At 43.8% G+C, this 18,415-nt stretch overlaps 1 protein-coding gene across 5 annotated transcripts in view; it reads right to left on the minus strand.

Annotated features, from left to right (window-relative positions):
* MCF2L2 (MCF.2 cell line derived transforming sequence-like 2) overlaps nucleotides 1-4,606 on the minus strand; it is a 316,634-nt gene extending 312,028 nt beyond the window's left edge. For 3 of the 5 annotated variants that reach the window (XM_075938056.1, XM_075938058.1, XM_075938055.1), the window contains exon 1: nucleotides 4,084-4,606. In XM_075938056.1, the coding sequence (XP_075794171.1) occupies nucleotides 4,084-4,162 (79 nt within the window). In that variant the 5' untranslated portion in view covers nucleotides 4,163-4,606. The remainder of the gene's footprint in view (nucleotides 1-4,083) is intronic. The other 2 variants (XM_075938059.1, XM_075938060.1) reach the window with 2 other exon arrangements.
* Nucleotides 4,607-18,415: the final 13,809 nt, after the last annotated feature.

Raw genomic sequence — 18,415 nt, forward strand, 5'->3', positions numbered from 1 at the left:
GATAGTGTGTGTGGGGGGGTGTCTAAGGGAGCTGGCACTACTGGGACGCTGGGGTCTGGGGCTTTTTGTACCACAGACTAGCAAACCCATTCACAAACTTTTGAGCAGACCGATAGCATTTTATTTGCATATTTCAATATTCATTATCAGTGCAATGAATATGCAAATAAAATGCTATCGGTCTGCCAAAGTTTGTGAATGGGTTTGCCTGTTTACGGTATAAAAACGGTTGGGAACCATCGCTCTATAGTACCAAGGGAGTTAATGGAAAAATAGGATCCGAGTTCAGTTGCTTCCTCATAGAGAGGCCGACATCTGTCCTCGTGGCCTGGCCTCCTTACAGAAATCATTTTACAGAATAAAATTTTGTGGCAAAGTGGGACATTTGGTGGGCGTGCCTGTCTGCATACCAATGCCCAGAAAGCTCTTCCCACTCACAGCTGAGTTGGGAACAAGCTACCAGGCGTAGGTGGGATTCTGGAGGCATGGAGGCTTATTCCCTGTGGGTTTTGCAAGCGGGAAGAGTGAAAATTCACAGCCACTGTCAGCCCCAGAGCTGTCACCAAGCATGGGTTCTTCTCCCCATCACAACAAACAACTTCTCACCCATCTACCCAAGGAGCACAATCTTGAATGTCGCTCAAGGAAAGTGTGTAAAAGATTTTTTTAAAAATCTTTGCTCATCAATGCAACTGTAAAGCAAGAGTAATGCCACTGAAGATAGAGGAAAGACACTGGTGTTAAAAATATATATATATATCAGAATCAGGAAATCTGATATTGTTTGGCACTGAGAAAAAGATGCATTCCAAGGTGCACATCACCTTTGGCCAGCTCCTCAAGCCAAATACACAGCGAAAGCCTGGAATTACATTGCATACACAAATTCAATTCACATGCTAGTGGGCTTAATCGAGATTTGGGATGGTGGGGACTTTTATCACTGAGGTGCTAACAGCTTTCTGAATGGTATCCTTCCTGCCTTAGCAATCTATCGACTGACTGATTTTTATCTGCTTTGGTCTAACACCCATTCTCCAGTAAAAAAGGAACGGGGATGGGAGACAGAGCATCTTTCTCTACTCCCGCCCCCTCCCCCCCCACTTCCCTTCTCCTATATATTTCGAGTTTTCATATCCCCTACTCATAACTCTGGTCATCTGAAGAAGTGGGCTGTGCCCACGAAAGCTCATGATACCATCTGCATGTTTTTTAGTCTATAAAGTGCTACCAGACCATTTGTTGTTTTTTTTCCTATCACCAAAAGAGTATGTATAGACTAGAGGTAAACTAGTCACTGTGCCCTACCTATTTGGACACTGGTCCTGCAATAATCTTTAATACATGGACTTTACTGGGGCTTTGTGCATGTCTTGGGGCCCATCGGCACAGCACTCCCAGAAGAATCAGGGCATGTGTTTGGAAATGCACAGCCACTGGAACCACATGCCTAGATCCTAGCAGACTGAAATCATCCTTGCAAGGCAGAGAAGCTGATTTCCACGTAGGAGGTGGCATCTAACCCACAGAGTATGGTTCTGAAACAGCCTTCCAATAGGATTTTTGTCCCCAAAATCCAAAACTAGTTTTAAGATGGGGTGTGACAAACTCATGAAAAAGATACCAGCAGGCGGTTGTCTGTGATAGCAGGGATGGGACTTGATGACATAGGAAGTCCCTTCCAGTCCTAGTTGCCTGTGTTTTTAGTTCCATATGCATGAGATGCTCTCACACGAGACATTGAAAAAACTAACTGATGTCCTGTCTACTTTGCATGGACATTAAAGATCCCATGGCACTTTCTGTAAGTAGCAACTGGCTCATGTCCAAATTTCCTTTTCTGCCACTTCTCACTGCTGTGCTGCGTGCATGCTGTATATCCAAGCCAGGCATGGCTGAATTGTACTGGGGTTCAAGGTGAATAGTGCTTTGGGATGAAAGGGGCTACAGAAGTACAAAGTGCTACTAAATGTCTTCATAATGGGAACAGTCCTGCTCTTGCATGAGATGGGAAACTAGAGAGGATCTCATTGCCTTGACTTTTTGATGTAATAAGTGGCTCCTGATTCAGCTAACATGAGTCATGTTAGAACGTGTGATTCAGAAAAATGGTGCATCGGCCGTGGGCTATACATTTTTTTTAAAGCCACTTTTTACCACTTCCATTTTTGTGCAAGTATATTTTGGTTGCCTTATTTAATATAAATGTGAACTTTCTATGGAAACACTCAGGTCAGCTTCTATGCCCGGGGAAACAGATGGATGATCTTCTAACGACTCAGAAGAAGAAAATGTAGCTCTAGTGCTCAGAACAAGCATTAGAAATCTGAATTGTCTTCTCTCACTAGCACTGAATTGCCGAGTGATCTTGGGAAAACCACAGTGAACTTCTCTGCACCTGAGCAATATAGATGTAATACACCCCAGCTATCAGGAGACATGCGGAGATTAATTAATGTTTGAGAAAGGCTTTGGATGGAAAGTGAAAAGCATTAGTCTTATCGCTAATAGTCAAAGCAGGTTCCTACATGTCCACAGTACCCAAATGAGGCTGACTGACATACCTCCAATTTACATATTAGCAAATCTTGGCATTAATCTTCAGATGTGTCAAAGGTTCTACTTTGGGGGGGGGGGGAATTAAGTGAGAGGTTTTCAATTGAGCCTAAAGTGATGAGAGGGGAGGGCTGAAAACAATGACTGCTTAAATCCCTTAGACCTCTCCAAAATCCCAGCCTTGCAGAATAATATTTGCCTCAAAAATAATACCAGAATCTCTAATAAATTGTATTTTTTCCACTCAAACACATTCAGACAACATACAATTAAACATACAGTTGCAAAGCAGCTTTCACATAAATCTGTGGTCTTGGTTTATTTTCCAGTTCTTAAGGCCAAACCTTATCACACCCATCAGGCCACAATGAAGCCAGCAAGACTCTGACAGGCACAGAGGCCATCAGTGTGGAATAAGGGCTAGGATTGGGATTTACATTTCAATTCAATATATTTTAAAATATAAAATCTATACATAAATGTGCTTAATGCAATAATCATACACACCCACCACCACACTTCTACCACTAAGTTCAAGGGACACACAAAGATCTGAATCTACAGAGCTGTTGTACATTACATGAAAGCCATGCTTGGAACCTGCAGTATTGTAGCACAGATTTTATACAAATTCTGTGAGCTTTCAGTGCCCTTTGCATTCACAATACATCATCCACTGCAGAAATTGACAGCTATAAAAATCTGCTTCCATGCCTAGTCATTTAAAAATGTTCTCTTCTCCTAGATTAGCCATCACAATCAGCTTTAACTCAGTTGTATACCTCAAGATAAGGCTACAAAAAGCATATCTCATTCCCCTCACTCCCCCATCAGCATCTTCCATTGCCCTATTAAATTGATTATTTTCAGCTGGTATATCTAATGCTTTGAAACATTGCAGGTGAAGTAATTAATGGGCAGTTTCTTGCGGTTATTTGCTCATCATTTTCAACATCTGGATAGCAGGGTAAATCGCTACCTACTAACTCTGGGCTCATCACAGGATGATTAATCGTCCAGAAATTAACAAAAGAAAATTACCAGGAGGCTGGGAGCTAAAGCAGCTCTTGTATTACTGCCCCACGGTCTGCCAAAACCTTTCCAACAGCATTGTCAGTATATAAAGAGAGAGAGAGAAATCCATGGTAAACGGCTGCTATTTTAATGTCACAAGACAACCCTGCGGATACATAGCAGGATCGCTATTGTACAGAGCCCTTAACCCACTCCGTGCCCTATAACATTTCATCTGCAGAAACGATTACCCTTGTCGATTGAATGCAGTCCAGCTCACAAGCAGCACACATGCCTTTTTAAAAGCCTAAAGAATTGCACACTGGGCTAATGCATTCCCCCAAACCTTTTTTTAAGAGCCGGATTTTTGCAATTCACTGATGGCTCCGAAATCCTCCCCCTCCCCAGGTGTGTGTCACACAAAGCGGCTGCTTAACCCGCGGCAGCCTCGCCTCCCAGGCTGTGGAAGCGAAGTGCGCTCCAAATCTCCCCAAAAGGCAGGGGCGACCTTACCCACATGAGTGATGACTGTCGCCAGCCGCTGGGTTAGCTCCTGGTGTGACATCTCCTCTTCTTTTAACCAAAAAAGCATTTCACAGAAGCACAGCACAGCAGAAAAAAAGATTGCCAGCGGCGTGGGAGGCTGCACACGCACGCACAAAGCAAGGACCACTCCCCGGGTAGGATTCCTCCACTCCCCTTACATCTTCTGCATGCGTGGGAATCTCCCCTAACAAAGGTTCTTCCCGAGGGGTCTTTGACGGGAAAGGTGAAAAAATTAAATCCGGAGTTGGTGGCTTGGGTTTTTTTCCTCCTCTCTTAAGAACGAGGCAGGGAAGAGAGAGAGAAATCAGCTACCTGCTTCCCGGGAGTCATGCTTTGAGTCAGGAATATACCCTGGCGCTGTGGACTGCTAGGGGAGTGGTGCTTGCAAAGGGAACACTCCCACCGTTGTAGCCTGAGGTCAGCTGGCTCTTACGGCTGTCTCTTTTCTTAGGCGTGGCTGGGAGGAGACTGAACCCCTCCCGGTGCTTTTCTGCCCCCACCCCCTCCACCTTTAGCAATGAGAGAGACTCAGGCTTACTTGGCTGACCTAAGGGATAAAGCGCGCACACAAGAGCCGACAGGGAGCGCGTTAAAACCCTCCTCACGTTTCTTCTGGAAACCTTGGACAAAGGGGGCAGGGGGGGATGAGCTGGTTAAAAAGGGGGGCCCTGCTATGGAGCCGAATATTACACAGCCTTTGGGGTTTAAAGGCACCTGCCCCATGGCAGAGCATGAACTAGTAGAAACTCACCCCCGACTTCGCCCTTCAGCAAGGTGATATTGACAAGCCCTTGGGTTTTCCTACCTCACCCTTGATTGACCCAAACAGCCCAATTCTCTGCCCCAGAGGGTTTACCCTGGGGAATGGGAAGTTAAAAGCCAAAGATCATTTTTGAAGGGGGATGTGAAATAGCAGTTTACAATGAAGAAGCCACTTTGCATGCAAAATAAATACCAAGTGGGGCAGGAGGACCCTTTACGTGTGCTGTTCTGGGGCAGTATAATTGTTATCCCATCCTGGGACTTGTCTGCTGGTTTTTCTGGCATGTACCGTTCCAGGTAGAGGTAAAGTCCTGCACAGATATACAAATTGTATCTACATCTGATCTGTAAAAATGATCCATGGATATAAAGCGGATGCCTGCTCATTTGCAGGGCTCCACCTAGAAGCATTGGCTGGTATTAATAGGCCAAACTGGCACCTGCAGGGGGTCAGCATCTTCAGACATGTCCAGGAGCAGAGCTGAGACAGTGCAAGGGCAAAGCAGATGTCTAGTAGCGAGGATAATGAGCCCCCTGAGGGTCTAGCTGCCCTTTAGGGCTGCACTAAGAGATAATGAAGCCTTCAGCAGTTCCTGGCTATGGATCCCAGCTGGTACCCCAGAGGAGTAAAAAGGGGAAGAAATGGCCCAAACAGAAAACATGATCAACTTGCTGCAGGCAATACAACATCTGTGCAGGAAGTTAGAACAACCCCTCTCCCCAACTCGCTTCCAATAAGTACATTTTCCACCTTCAATGCCTGCCTAGAGATCAAGGTAAATTGAATGTGAGACCTTTTACTAGAAAAAAATGGGAAAGCTGAGTGCAAATTTGTAAGGCATTAAGGATGGAAGAATGGATGGGGCCCAGTCACAAGGTGTGGCTGCAGATCATCTTTCAGATTTTCCCAAGACTGGGGGTTGTTTGGCTCCAGGGTTTTTGTTTGGACCCATCTCTTTCAAAACCACTAGAGCATGTGTTTTGTAGCTCAATTGTGTCAATCTCAGCTGTCACGTACCAGACCTCCCAAGGGCTTGGGTTTTGCAGGACTGTTCTGATTTGATTCCCTAAGCCTCCTGTCCCACTGAGTTTGTTGGGCTTGGCTCTCTGCATTGCAAACTGGCTGCTGGTGCACACGTTTAGCCTGGCCTCCTGCCCCTACATGGGGAAGCAGCTGGGCCACATCTTATTAAGTACTGTAGTGTTGCAACCTGGTGGGACAGGAACTTCAGGCATTGCTGCAGGATCAGCAACTGGTGAGTTTGTTCTTCAACTCTTCCAATCTGGCCCTCAGACCGCAGCTTCCCACCCACACAAGGAACAGGATCTGTCCACTTGAAGTATTGGGAACAGCCAAATACATGTACCTAAATATACATGTCAGATTACAAACCATTTAATGATTAGTGTTTATTTGATGTATTCTTTGCATACTGGCTACAGTATTGCTAAGAATATAAGAATATGAAAATAGCCATACTGGGTCAGACAAAGGGTCCATCTAGCCTGCTATCCTGTCTTCTGACAGTGACAAATGCTAGGTGCTTCAGAGGGAATGAACAGAACAAGTGATCCATCCCAGTCACCCATTCCCAACCCTGAGAGACAGAGGCTAGAGACACCATCCCTGGCTATTTTAGCTAATAGCCAGAGATGGACCTATCCTCCATGAATTTATCTAGTTCTTTTCCTTTTTTATCCTATTATAGTCTTGACATTCACAATATTCTTCAGCAAATAATTCCACAGGTTGATTGTGCATTGCATGAAGAATTTTATTGAATGACCCCTAGTTCTTGTGTTATGGTAATGAGTAAATAACACTTCCTTATTTACTTTATCCACATCAATCATGATTGTATAGACGTCTATCATATTTAACTTAGTCATCTCTTTTCCAAGATAAAATCCCAATATTATTAATCTCTTCTCATATGGAAACTATTGCATACCCCTAATCATTTTGTTGCCCTTTTCTGAACCTTTTCCAATTCACATAGATAATTGATTTTGAGTCGGGGAGACCAGATCTGAACGTAGTATTCAAGGAGTGGGTGTACAGAGGCAATATATTTTCTAGCTTATTATCTGTCCCTTTCCTAATGATTCCCAACATTGTTAACTTTTTTGACTGCCACTGCATAATGAGTTGATGTTTTCAGAGAACTAGCCACAATGACTCCAAGATCTCTTGAGTGGTAACAGCTAATTTAGACACTACTATTTTATATGTGTAATTGGGATTCTGTTCTCCAATGTGCATTACAGTACTTTGCATTTATCCACATTGAATTTTGTTGCCCAGTCATCAAGGTCATCCTTAAGATTTATGGGGTTCTACACAATACTATTAAACTGGTGCCCCTATGCCTAATGATGGGGTGATTGATATGATTATAATCTTCAGCAGTGCACTAAAGAAGTAGTTTAAAGGCAAGTTTTAAACTAAGGTCCTGTAGACTACCACTGTAAATTCAGAAACTCACAGTATATACTTGGGGTTGGCAAATGCCTGTTAGATGGCTTCATTACCGCTTGAATAGCTCTTTCACAGATTTGGTGTTCTGCTAACAGGTCTGGCAGGCTTTTTAACTTTTTAACTAGATCCTCTCCAGAGGAAGCAGAGCCACAGGATAGGGATAGGAAAAATCATATGTGTGGACATTAAGACCCAGTGGCGACCAAAATTTTCAGGTGCCTTATGCAGCTGCATTTTATGTGTATAGGTAAGGACAAAGTCATCCAGTTTTGTGAGGTCCCCTTGTAACTCTTCAGTCTGCTTTGGACTTAACTATCTTGAGCAGTTTCATATCTGCAAATTTTGCCACCTCATTGTTTATTCCTTTTCCCAGATCGTTTATGAATATATTGAACAGTAGTGGTCCCAGAACTGACCCCCATTTACCTCTCTCCATTCTGAAAAATTAACATTCCTACCCAATGTTTTCTATCTTTTAACCAATTATTGATCCATGAGAGAACCCCTTTCTCTTATCCCATGTCAGCTTACTTTGTTTAAGAGGTTTTAATGAGGGACCTTGTCTAAGGTTTTCTGAAATTCTAAGTATACTATATTCATTGGATAGCCTTCATCCACATGTATGTTGGCCCCCTCAGTGAATTCTAGTAGACTGGTAAGGCATGATGACCCTTTTAAAAAACCATGTTGTCTCTTCCCCAGAACAAGTTCATCTATGAGTCTGATAATTCTGTCCTTTGCTATAGTGTCAACCAATATGCCTGGTACTGAAGGTAGGCCACATTCCTAGTAATGCAATTTCATGGCAAATGTGGAGCTGCTCCATAATAAGTTATGCTGCTATGGTTATTGGGATGCTTGCTCTCTGAATATGCTGGGTTACTTTAATAACAGAAACAATGCAGAAGCCAAGATAGACCCAAACCATTTGTCAACACTTAATGCAGGAGTCATGTACTTTCATGTACTGTCTGTGACCCACTATGGAGCACACCAAACAGTCCAAGCCCTGGGAACTGAAGAGAACAAAGACCCTCGCTATTTTTTAAAGGAGTCCCTCAAGCAGGGAAGAGACTCAGATGAGAAGGAGCTGTTTGGAAGAACAGACTGACAGCCAATGGCACCAAGGTATTTGAAAAAGCCAGGCCTTCTTAGCTCCCTTCACCATGTAGAAAGACTTAGGCAAGACAGATATGTGTAGATCTTTCATTGGTTTAAAATCCTTTTACTCTCATATTCTGCTTTGTTCCTACTGTTAAGACTCAGCAATACATGGGCTTGAGGGAGCTGTTTGTGCACTGTATTTTCCACTGGTCCCAGCTCCCGAAGGGAAGAATTGCAGGCAATGAACCCTGAGAGGCCTAACAGATAGGTATGAGTGATGCAGAAGGCATTGTAGTCCAGGACCTAGTCAAAGAGTGGCATTATCATAGGAGTCTATGCCAGGAGAGGTAAACGCACAAGGCCTGAAACCTGAGGGCTACATCTACACTGCAGGCTTTTTGCGCAAGTTCTTGCTCAAAAACTTGCAGAGTGTCTACACTGCACACGTGTTCTTGCACAAGTAAATTTACAGTACAGAGTTGAAAAACAGGGCTTCTTCCGGAAGAGTTATTCCTCTCCCCACGAGGAATAAGCCCTCTTGTGCAAGAGCTCTTCCAAGAGAAGGCAGTGTAGACAGGCAACATGAATTTCTTGTGCAAGAAACCCCTATGGCAGTGGTCCCCAACCTTCCTTGGCTGCCGGGCATCCGGGGCCGGCACTGCGCATGTGTCACACGCCCGGGGAAGGGGCCACCCATGCGTCACGTGCCCGGGGCTGGCACCAGCCCAGCTGGGGCAGGCACCGCATTGGGGATCTCTGCCCTTTGGCTAAAATGGCCATCAGAGCTTTCTTGCGTAAGAGAGCATCCACACTGCCATGGATGCTCTTGCGCAAAAGCACATCTCTTGTGCAAAAGCACATTGCAGTGTGGACGTGCTCTTGTGGAAGACCTTTTGCAGAAGAACTCTTGTGCAAAACAGTTCTTGCGCAAGAAGCCTGCAGTGTAGACATAGCCTAGAAGTGCAACTAACCCAGTACTGTGACACTTACAATCTCAACCCCTGGGTTTGTCTGGGGAATTGAACCCAAAACCTTCAGTAGCAAAAAACACAGATTCTCCCTGGATGGGATAAAAATGATCTCCAGGAGGGATGGTTTAGCAGTATCCATGGTGATAATTTGTTTTATAGTTGTGAGTAGAGGCTCAGCTGAAACTGAGGCCATTTTGTGCTAGCAGCTGTCCAAACATACAGCCGCTCCCCGAGTTACGACCATCTCCACTTACGACCAAAGCGGTCATAAATGCAGATCCGAGTTACGAATCGTGATCCGCGCTTACGAACAGCGCGGTCGCCACGTAACTCTATAGGATCCGAGTTACGAACACTTCGAGTTATGGACCAAGTGTTGGTCCGTAACTTGTTCGTAACTTGGAGAGCGGCTGTACAATCTCTTTACTAGCTACCAAACCACAGAGGCAGAATTTCTACATCACCATTATACCTTGAATGGAAACATGATAAACAAATCTAATTTTCCTAGAATTCAGAAAAACAGATTGAAAAAGTTAGGAAAAGAAAAATATAGATTTTGCTCTTATATTTTTGGTCAATAGGCCAATGTTTTTATTTTAGTTACACCCATGTAAATCTGAGGTAGCTCCTTTAAAGTGGGTACTCTAGATTTAAACTTGTGGAAATGAGATCAGAACATGGCCTGTTTTGTTCATATTGTGGAACAAAGTTTTATAACCTTGACAACTCAGCCAATAAAATGATATCCAAAAGGCAAAAGAATTTGATTTCTCCATCCAGTGACAGTCTGTTCCATTAACATCTATTAACACTAGAATGAAACAGATAAAGCCAAAGCATTGTAATCTGTTTTAGAAAATGGTGTACCAATAAATTGTACTTTGCAGACAAAAAATATTTACAAACGCCTGCGGCCTCATCAGATAAATTTGAAAAATATTTTGACCTGCAGATCAGCAAGGCTTATCAATTTGGGGTAGATGTATTCCTGGATATTTCATCACTTGACATAATCTTAAATTAAACTTTAATCTTTAATTCCTGGAGTTCTCAGGACAATCATGGAGGGCTGAAACCCCTACAAGTCATTTTGGATTTTCATTATGTTGGTGAAACATTTTAAATACATCCATTAAGAGCTTAAGGAGAATGGACTCATTCAATTTATTCTAATAAGACCTTCCTTTCTAACCCCTACCTGGCTACTAACATTTTAAAGGGACTCTGTCATGACAAAAAGAATATCTTACACACACATATAAATATTCTTACCTGTATCACTAATAGCAATTTAGAGTATTGAAACTAAATTTGATTTTTAACTCATTTTTCATTTAGATTCACCTCTCCATTGGCTGCCCATCTGTCATGGCATAAGGTCAAGTTCCTATTACCACTTTTAAAGCCCCATGTAACTATGCCCCTCATTTACTAGGTTCATCTGACCATTTATTTGATCCTCGTTCAAATGTCACCCCTCATACATGGACTCCTCATGGAGATGTGGTGCCCTCAGATGACCAACCATGTCTGAATAACAGAATAATGTCTTAATTAACTACCTATATGTTACACATATTCCCCATTGCCTCTGTCTGAGACTGTGAGCTCTTCAGATCAGTGACTGGGCCTTTTAGTCAGTTTGTGGCTGCGACTGGAATAGAATTTTTGACCTGAGCAATTAGACAATGTTCAGGGTTTCACAAGTTGTTTCTGCCAGGAGGAGAAATTGATAAGTCAGGTATTTCTTTAATGCAATCCTATTTATTTACAAAGAATGAACACAAGTACTTCCCTGAATGTAATAAGAATCAATCAACAGGAGAGAATTTCATTCCTCAATATTCCAAGTATTGTTTAAGCTAGTACTCTGCCCCAAAAGCCCTCAGCTAGCTTTCTCTTATGGTCACACTATGAGTGCTTCTTTGACTGCCTTTGGCTTTCTGATGCCACCTCTGTCTGCTTCTGTGTTGAATATGTGGATGAGGAGAAGCTGTCAGAAACAACTTAACCAAATTCCCAGCCATCTCCATTTGTATTAATTCCCATGTGAAATCTCTCTGCCTAAATAGGTTACTGCCTGAGCCACGTGGTATGCGAACTGTGGTTCTTCTGGTTTCAACTATTTTATTCCAAAAGGAACTTAATTGCTTCTTACACATAGGCGGTGTCTACACTGGGCCACTTATTCCAGAAAAGCAGCCGCTTTTCTGGAATAACTTGAAAGCTGTCTACACTGGCCGCTTGCTTTTCCAGAAAAGCAATGACGATCTACTGTAAAATTGTCAGTGCTTTTCCGGAAAAACTATGCTGCTCCCGTTCGGGCAAAAGTCCTTTTCCGGAAAACTATTCCGGAAAAGGGCCAGTGTAGACAGCATGGTAGTCTTTTCCGCAAAAAAGCCCCGATTGCGAAAATGACGATCGGGGCTTTTTTCCGGAAAAGCGTGTCTCCATTGGCCACGGACGCTTTTCCAGAAAAAGTGCTTTTCCGGAAAAGCATTCTGCCAATGTAGACGCTCTTTTTCTGAAAATACTTATAACGGAAAACTGTTCCGTTTTAAGCATTTCCGGAAAAGGGTGCCAATGTAGACACAGCCATATTGTGAATGAATGGCAGCTATTACATCCACCAGCTTAAATGAGGATTCGCCAAACTGCCAGCATCACAATACTTTTCACCATTGTTTATACCATTCATTCACTGTTTGAACTTTCCTCAGCTTGGACATGGAAGAGACTGGTCAGTATCACTGTTCACATGCACTAGCATGTTGTGGACAAATCTTAGTTTTCAGTGCAGAGAGTAATTTAAATCTAAATAAACCTGGTTTTATTACACATTATTTAAAAATTCTATATAACCCTTTTTATCCTCCTTCAGTTTTTCAAAACTCTCACCCCCATCTCTTAGCCTCTTTTTAGACAAAGCTGAATTTTGGGTGAAACTACAGCAGTGTCCCTTAATTCAGCGTTTCTCAAAGTGGGCCATGGGCCCACTCTGAAAAAGTGCCCACTCTGAAAAAGCTGCTAACGGGTCTCTTCCCGCAGATCCCTTTGGTTGTAAATGGTGACCAACAGTGAATGAGAGCCACAAGATTCTGTGCTTACGGAGCCAGTAAGTAAATAGAGCAGAGCAGCCTGTTAGCAGCTTTCTCAAAGTGGGCTCAAGGCCTACTTTGAGAAACAGTGCTTTAACTTTAAGGCCCAGCTTGAGTTTTAAAAGCATAGCCATCGTGCTATTTATCTTAGATACTCGTAGAACCCCTACAACATGGCACATAGGCATTGTGAAGATGTGATATTATCCCCATTTATAACTGAGACACAAAGAGACTGTGGACTTACCTGAAGATCAGGGGATTTAACACAGGTCTCCCAAGTGTCAGCACCCTTATCACTGGAGCATCCCACTTCTTCAATGTAATAGGTGATCGCCCTGAAGAAAGTAGCTGTAAGTTGTGACCTAAAGGCTACGTCTACACTCGTGGCTTCTTGCGCAAGTACAGCCGTTCTTGCACAAGAATCTGCAGCACGTCCACATTGCCCGCCCGCTCTTGCGCAAGGAAATTTACAGTATGGCGTGGTAAGAGAAGGCTCCTTGCGCAAGAGTTATGCTATTTTTTATCAGGTGTAAGCCCTCTTGCGCAGGAGGTCTTGCGCAAGAGGGCAGTGTGGACTCTCGGCAGGGATTTCTTGCACAAGAAAGCCCTATGGTTAAAATGGCCATCAGAGCTTTCTTGCGCAAGAGAGCGTCCACACTGCCATGGGAGCTCTTGCGCAAAAGCACAGCTCGCACATGGCAGTGTGGACATTTTCTTGCGCAAGACTTCTTGCGCCCTTGCGCAAGATGTTCTTGCGCAAGAAGCCGCCAGTGTAGACATAGCCAAAGACTCCTTTGTGCCGATAGTAGTGCTGCATCTACACCTGGAGGAAAATGAGACTCAGGAGGGAAACCAGAGTTCCTGGCTTCTCTTGGTAGAGGTAAGGGTTAAAAGACAAAGGCCAGAGACAGCTACAGCTCATGAACCCCTCAGGAGACCAACTGGGGAGAGGAAAAAACAAAAAGGACAGCTGGGGCTTTTAGGAGTACAAGTTGGGTAAATACAAGTGTTTGGAAGCTATTGGATATCAAACATGGCTGGACAGCCAGACTGGCATGTAGTTTGCCTTCAATTGTGTTTGGCTGTCTGTTCACACACAATTAACATCAATATTCACTACCACATTGTCTTACATGTCTTTATAAAAATGTGCACTGCCTTAGTGAACAAGTCCCACACATGCTAGAGCCTGATGAAATAATGAGAATTTATAATTCTTCTAACCTAGTTTTTCTATACCTCTGGGTTGTATGTAACTGTATGTGCTGACAGGACTAGATAAAAATGTTGTCTATATTACCAGAAATCTTAGGAGTCAGCTCTCTGGTCTTTAACTCTGGACCTTAAGATAGTCATGTGATGGGTCCAAGACTGAATACAGCAAAAGTTACCTAATTCACAGCAAAGGGGGAAAGGGAATGGCTTGGGGTCAAGATTGTGCCCAAAAGATCCTGCAAGGAGGAGCAAAATGAATGCAGCTTTGTATAGTTACAGAAAGAAAACTAAATGAATATAGTAACTTCGTTATGCATTTAGGGCATTTTAAACGTGCTTTTATGTTAGTGTCAAGGTATCAAATATAATCATCACATGGGTATAATGAAGAACACTATTCTTACTTTCGGTAGGAAAAAAAAGACAATGTTAACCAGCTCAGAAACACTAAGCAACCTCATTTGTTACCAATACGACTATCTATTGTTAGCAGTGCTGTGATCTGGATTTCAACTGATTTAAATAGTGGATGCAGCTACTGTGCCAGATAACAGGAAGCAATTCATTTAAAATTGCCCAAACAAAATTATAGCCTTCTTTCCTCAGTAGAATGAAGCACTTTCAGTTTAATGTCTTTCCTGCAGTGTCCTTTCTAATATCTGTTCTTAGTTGCCATAGAGACTGTTTCCACGTCTACTTTCCTCATTTGTAGAGTTCCAAATCAGAATGATTATTCTTGTTGTCATCCAGGCCACTTGCTGCCTTGTTTTCAGCAGTGTCTTGGTGTAAGTAGTAAAACAGTACATCTACAATCGACCTTAAAGCCTCTCATTCAATCACAACAGCAACCAACTCTCTAGGTATAATATATCACAGGCTATGGGCTAATCAATATATAACAGCTGCTTTGGTTGATCAATATAGGCACAACTCAGATAAATGGAAACATAAAATATAGTTGTCAACAGCACCAAAATGTAGGTGTATGGAAAGACTAACAAGCATGCTGGGATGCATCTTTGTCCTTAAAGGGGCACTGTCATATCAATTTACAAATTATTTAAGTTTTCCTCCTAATTTTGTCATAGTTTTTGTAATCTGAAAGTGATTTTTTTTTTAAATTGTCAGTTTGTTTTGAGCATTTGGTAGCACTGTATGTGAGATCTGATGACTTTTCACTGTTATCTGTGTGCGTGTTTCACAAATGAGAAGTATAGAAGAAATGTTTTAAAAAATATATGATTATAAAATCACAATCAAAGGCACACAGGAACAGGCATGAGACCTAAAATCAATTTTAGCTTACTTTCATTAAGTGGACAGAGTTCACCACCATTATAGTTGCAGTGAGGGAAAACTGAACTCATCAGTTAAGACCCTCCCACACCCTCCAATCCCAGCACTCAATTACTTACCACTTTAAAAAAAAAAAAAAAAAAAAAAAAGCAGGGTCCTTCAAGCTTTTTGTACTCCTGGGTAGCTCATGTTTACATTTTATTTTTACAACTGATATTGTCCTTTTTAATTAAAATTAGAGTTGCTTTTTCAGAAACTGCAAAAAGAATGATTAGTTCTGTGGCATCTTAGAGTGTGTCTACATGGCACCCAAAACTCAAAATAAGTAATGTTCTTGTGCAAGAAACCCCTCTGGAGTGTCCACACTTGTCTTTTTGCACAATAGCTGTAGCACAAAAGGGAGTTATGCCTCGTAGAAGGAAGTTTACCTACACTGGCAAAAGTCCTCTGTGGGGGTGTTTGTGCAAGAAACCACTATGGGAAAAAGCACAGGTGTTCTAATGGCCATTCTGTGAATGGCAATCAGAGCTTTCTTGCACAAGAACATCCATGCAATGTAGATGCTCTCTTGCATAAAAACACATCACTTTTGCAATGTGCTTTGAGGTGTAGACGTGCTCTTGCACAGGTTTTTTGTGAAAAATTCTTGCACAAAAGGCTTCTTGCGCAAGAAGCCTACAGTGTAGACGTAGCCTTAGAGACTAACAAAGGTATAGGATTATGACCTTTTGTGGGTAAAACCCACTTCATTGGATGAGTTGGAGTTGAAATACAGAAATTATTCTTGGCAAAAAGTGATATTCCACTTGTAGTAAATTTTGATCATATGTTTATTATGAATGCTTTGATAGTGTACATCAAAACAGGATCCACGATACAGAATGCAATGCACTATACAACTTTCTCCATAGCAGGTCCCCCACTTTTGAAATATGCTCCCATTGGAAAAACAATTAGGCTGTGTCTACACTGTCGCGATCTTGTGCCAAAGCGGCCAGTCTTGAGCAAAAACTTGCTGCATGTTTACACTGGCCGCGTGTTCTTGCACAAGTAAACTGACGTTCTAATGTATGAAATCAGGGCTTCTTGCGCAAGAACTATGATGCTCCCACTCAGGAATAAGCCCTTTTGCACAACTGTTCTTGCGCAAGAGGCCAGTGTAGACAGGCAACATGAATTTCTTGCACAAGAAAGCCCTATGGTTAAAATGGCCATCAGAGCTTTCTTGCGCAAGAGCGTCCACACTGCCATGGGTGCTCTTGCGCAAAAGCACATGCCAGTGTAGACGCTCTCTTTCACAACTACTTTAACGCAAGAACTCTTGCGCTAAAGAACTTTTGCACAAGATCATGCCAGTGTAGACGTAGCCTGTCACAAGCCAGGTCTTACCCTTACATTATGAGAGGATGCACCACCACTCTGTGGCAACATTCTAGTAGTATGCAGAAGTGTCCCTTTGTGCCAAGGCTGGGGTAGCAATGTTTCAGAATGACGTGGGCATGAGCCTTTGTGTTCTGCTTCAGGCTCACTGAAGCATGGCACCATCATGGTATGTGAAGACAAAACATCCTTCTAGGGGAAGCTGGGTCCATTGCAGACACAAGTAGGAGTGTGTCCTTACTGTGGGCTGCTGTGTGGCGTTGCAGAAACATATACCTTTGTTGTAACAAGATGGATGTGATTGATGGCCTATTGATCAAACACTGCTCATGGAATAATAATGCCTCTCTCTTATAGTAGAGACAAGATGGGAGAGGTATCTTTTATTACAGGGGTGGGGAACCTAAGGCTCAGGGGCCAGATATGACCCCTGGCTTGCCTAGATCCAGCCTCCACAAGGCTGGAGCCCACAAAATCTACTAGCCTGAGTCCCCCTAAGCTCTGGTATGAGAAGGGAATGTGGGGAGTGTCTCTCCTTCTCAGTCGGGAGCCGCCTCACTGAGGGTTTTTTTAAAATTATGCTTCTTACTGGTGTTCAACACCCGACTGATTTTTCTGTGGGTCAGTGGCACTCGACCAAAAAAAGGTTCCCCGCCCGTTTTATTGGCTCCTCTGTTAGCCAGAAAGAAACTCTTGAACCACACAGAGCTCTTCTTCAGATCTGGGAAAGGTATTCCCAGCATCACAACTAAACAAACAGTGCAGCAGATTGTTTTGTATAAACAGCCCACATTCAAAGGGCTGACGCAAGGCAGAATGGGCTGTTAAACCCTTTTTTGTGCTACGACTGCAGAGGTATTATGATATTGTTATGATGTGCCACAAATCTAGAGTCTCTTTTAGTGCCTAGCAAACACTAAAGCTTGTCTTAACAGAAATTGGGCTAATAAAAAAGCATTACCTCACCCACCTCATCTCTCTAACTCAGGGCAGTCAAAATACAGCCAACAGGCCAAATTCAGCCAGTGAAAGCTTCAGATCTGATCTGCCGCAGTCCTCCAAGCCACCAGTGGCCCACGGCCCAGCAGGATCCTGAAGCAGGCTCATTGCCTACCACACACCACTCAAAGCGACTGGCTGTTGGGCCCAGCCTGTGCATCTCTTCACAGCACACAGACTGGGGAGGGGTAGGAGAAGGGCGTCCCCTACACAATCCTTACAGCTCCTATAGGCAGGAGACCAGCCAATGGGAACTGCCTGGGCTGTGCCTGCAGGAGTGGGTAGCTGGTGGAACCCCACAGCACACCACACAAAGACGCACAAGCTGACCTCAGCAGCCTGCTGCTTTGAGCAGTGTGCGGCAGGCGACCTCCCAGCCAGAGCCTACACCCCCAACTAGGGTTGCCAGATATAAAAATACCGGACATCCTTGATATTACATCACAACCTACATTACCTCTTATATAGAAAACACTGGACATTTCTATTGTCTCAATTTGTTTCCCAAACAGAAAGCTCAAGTACTGGGCTGTCCGGTTCAAAACCGGACACCTGGCAACCCCAACCCACTCCTGCATCCAGCCTCCCTCCCAGACCCTACACCCCCTCCTGCACCCCTCCCCAGCCCAGACCCCCACTCCTGCATCCAGCCTCCCTCCCAGACCCTACACCCCCTCCTGTACCCCTCCCCAGCCCAGACCCCCACTCCTGCATCCAGCCTCCCTCCCAGACCCTACACCCCCTCCTGTACCCCTCCCCAGCCCAGACCCCCACTCCTGTATCCAGCCTCCCTCCCAGACCCTACACCCCCTCCTGCACCCCTTCCCAGCCCAGACCCCCACTCCTGCATCCAGCCTCCCTCCCAGACCCTACACCCCCTCCTGCACCCCTTCCCAGCCCAGACCCCCCACTCCTGCATCCAGCCTCCCTCCCAGACCCTACACCCCCTCCTGTACCCCTCCCCAGCCCAGACCCCCACTCCTGCATCC

Source organism: Pelodiscus sinensis, chromosome 10, assembly GCF_049634645.1.
Source record: "Pelodiscus sinensis isolate JC-2024 chromosome 10, ASM4963464v1, whole genome shotgun sequence".
NCBI classification, from domain to species: domain Eukaryota; kingdom Metazoa; phylum Chordata; order Testudines; family Trionychidae; genus Pelodiscus; species Pelodiscus sinensis.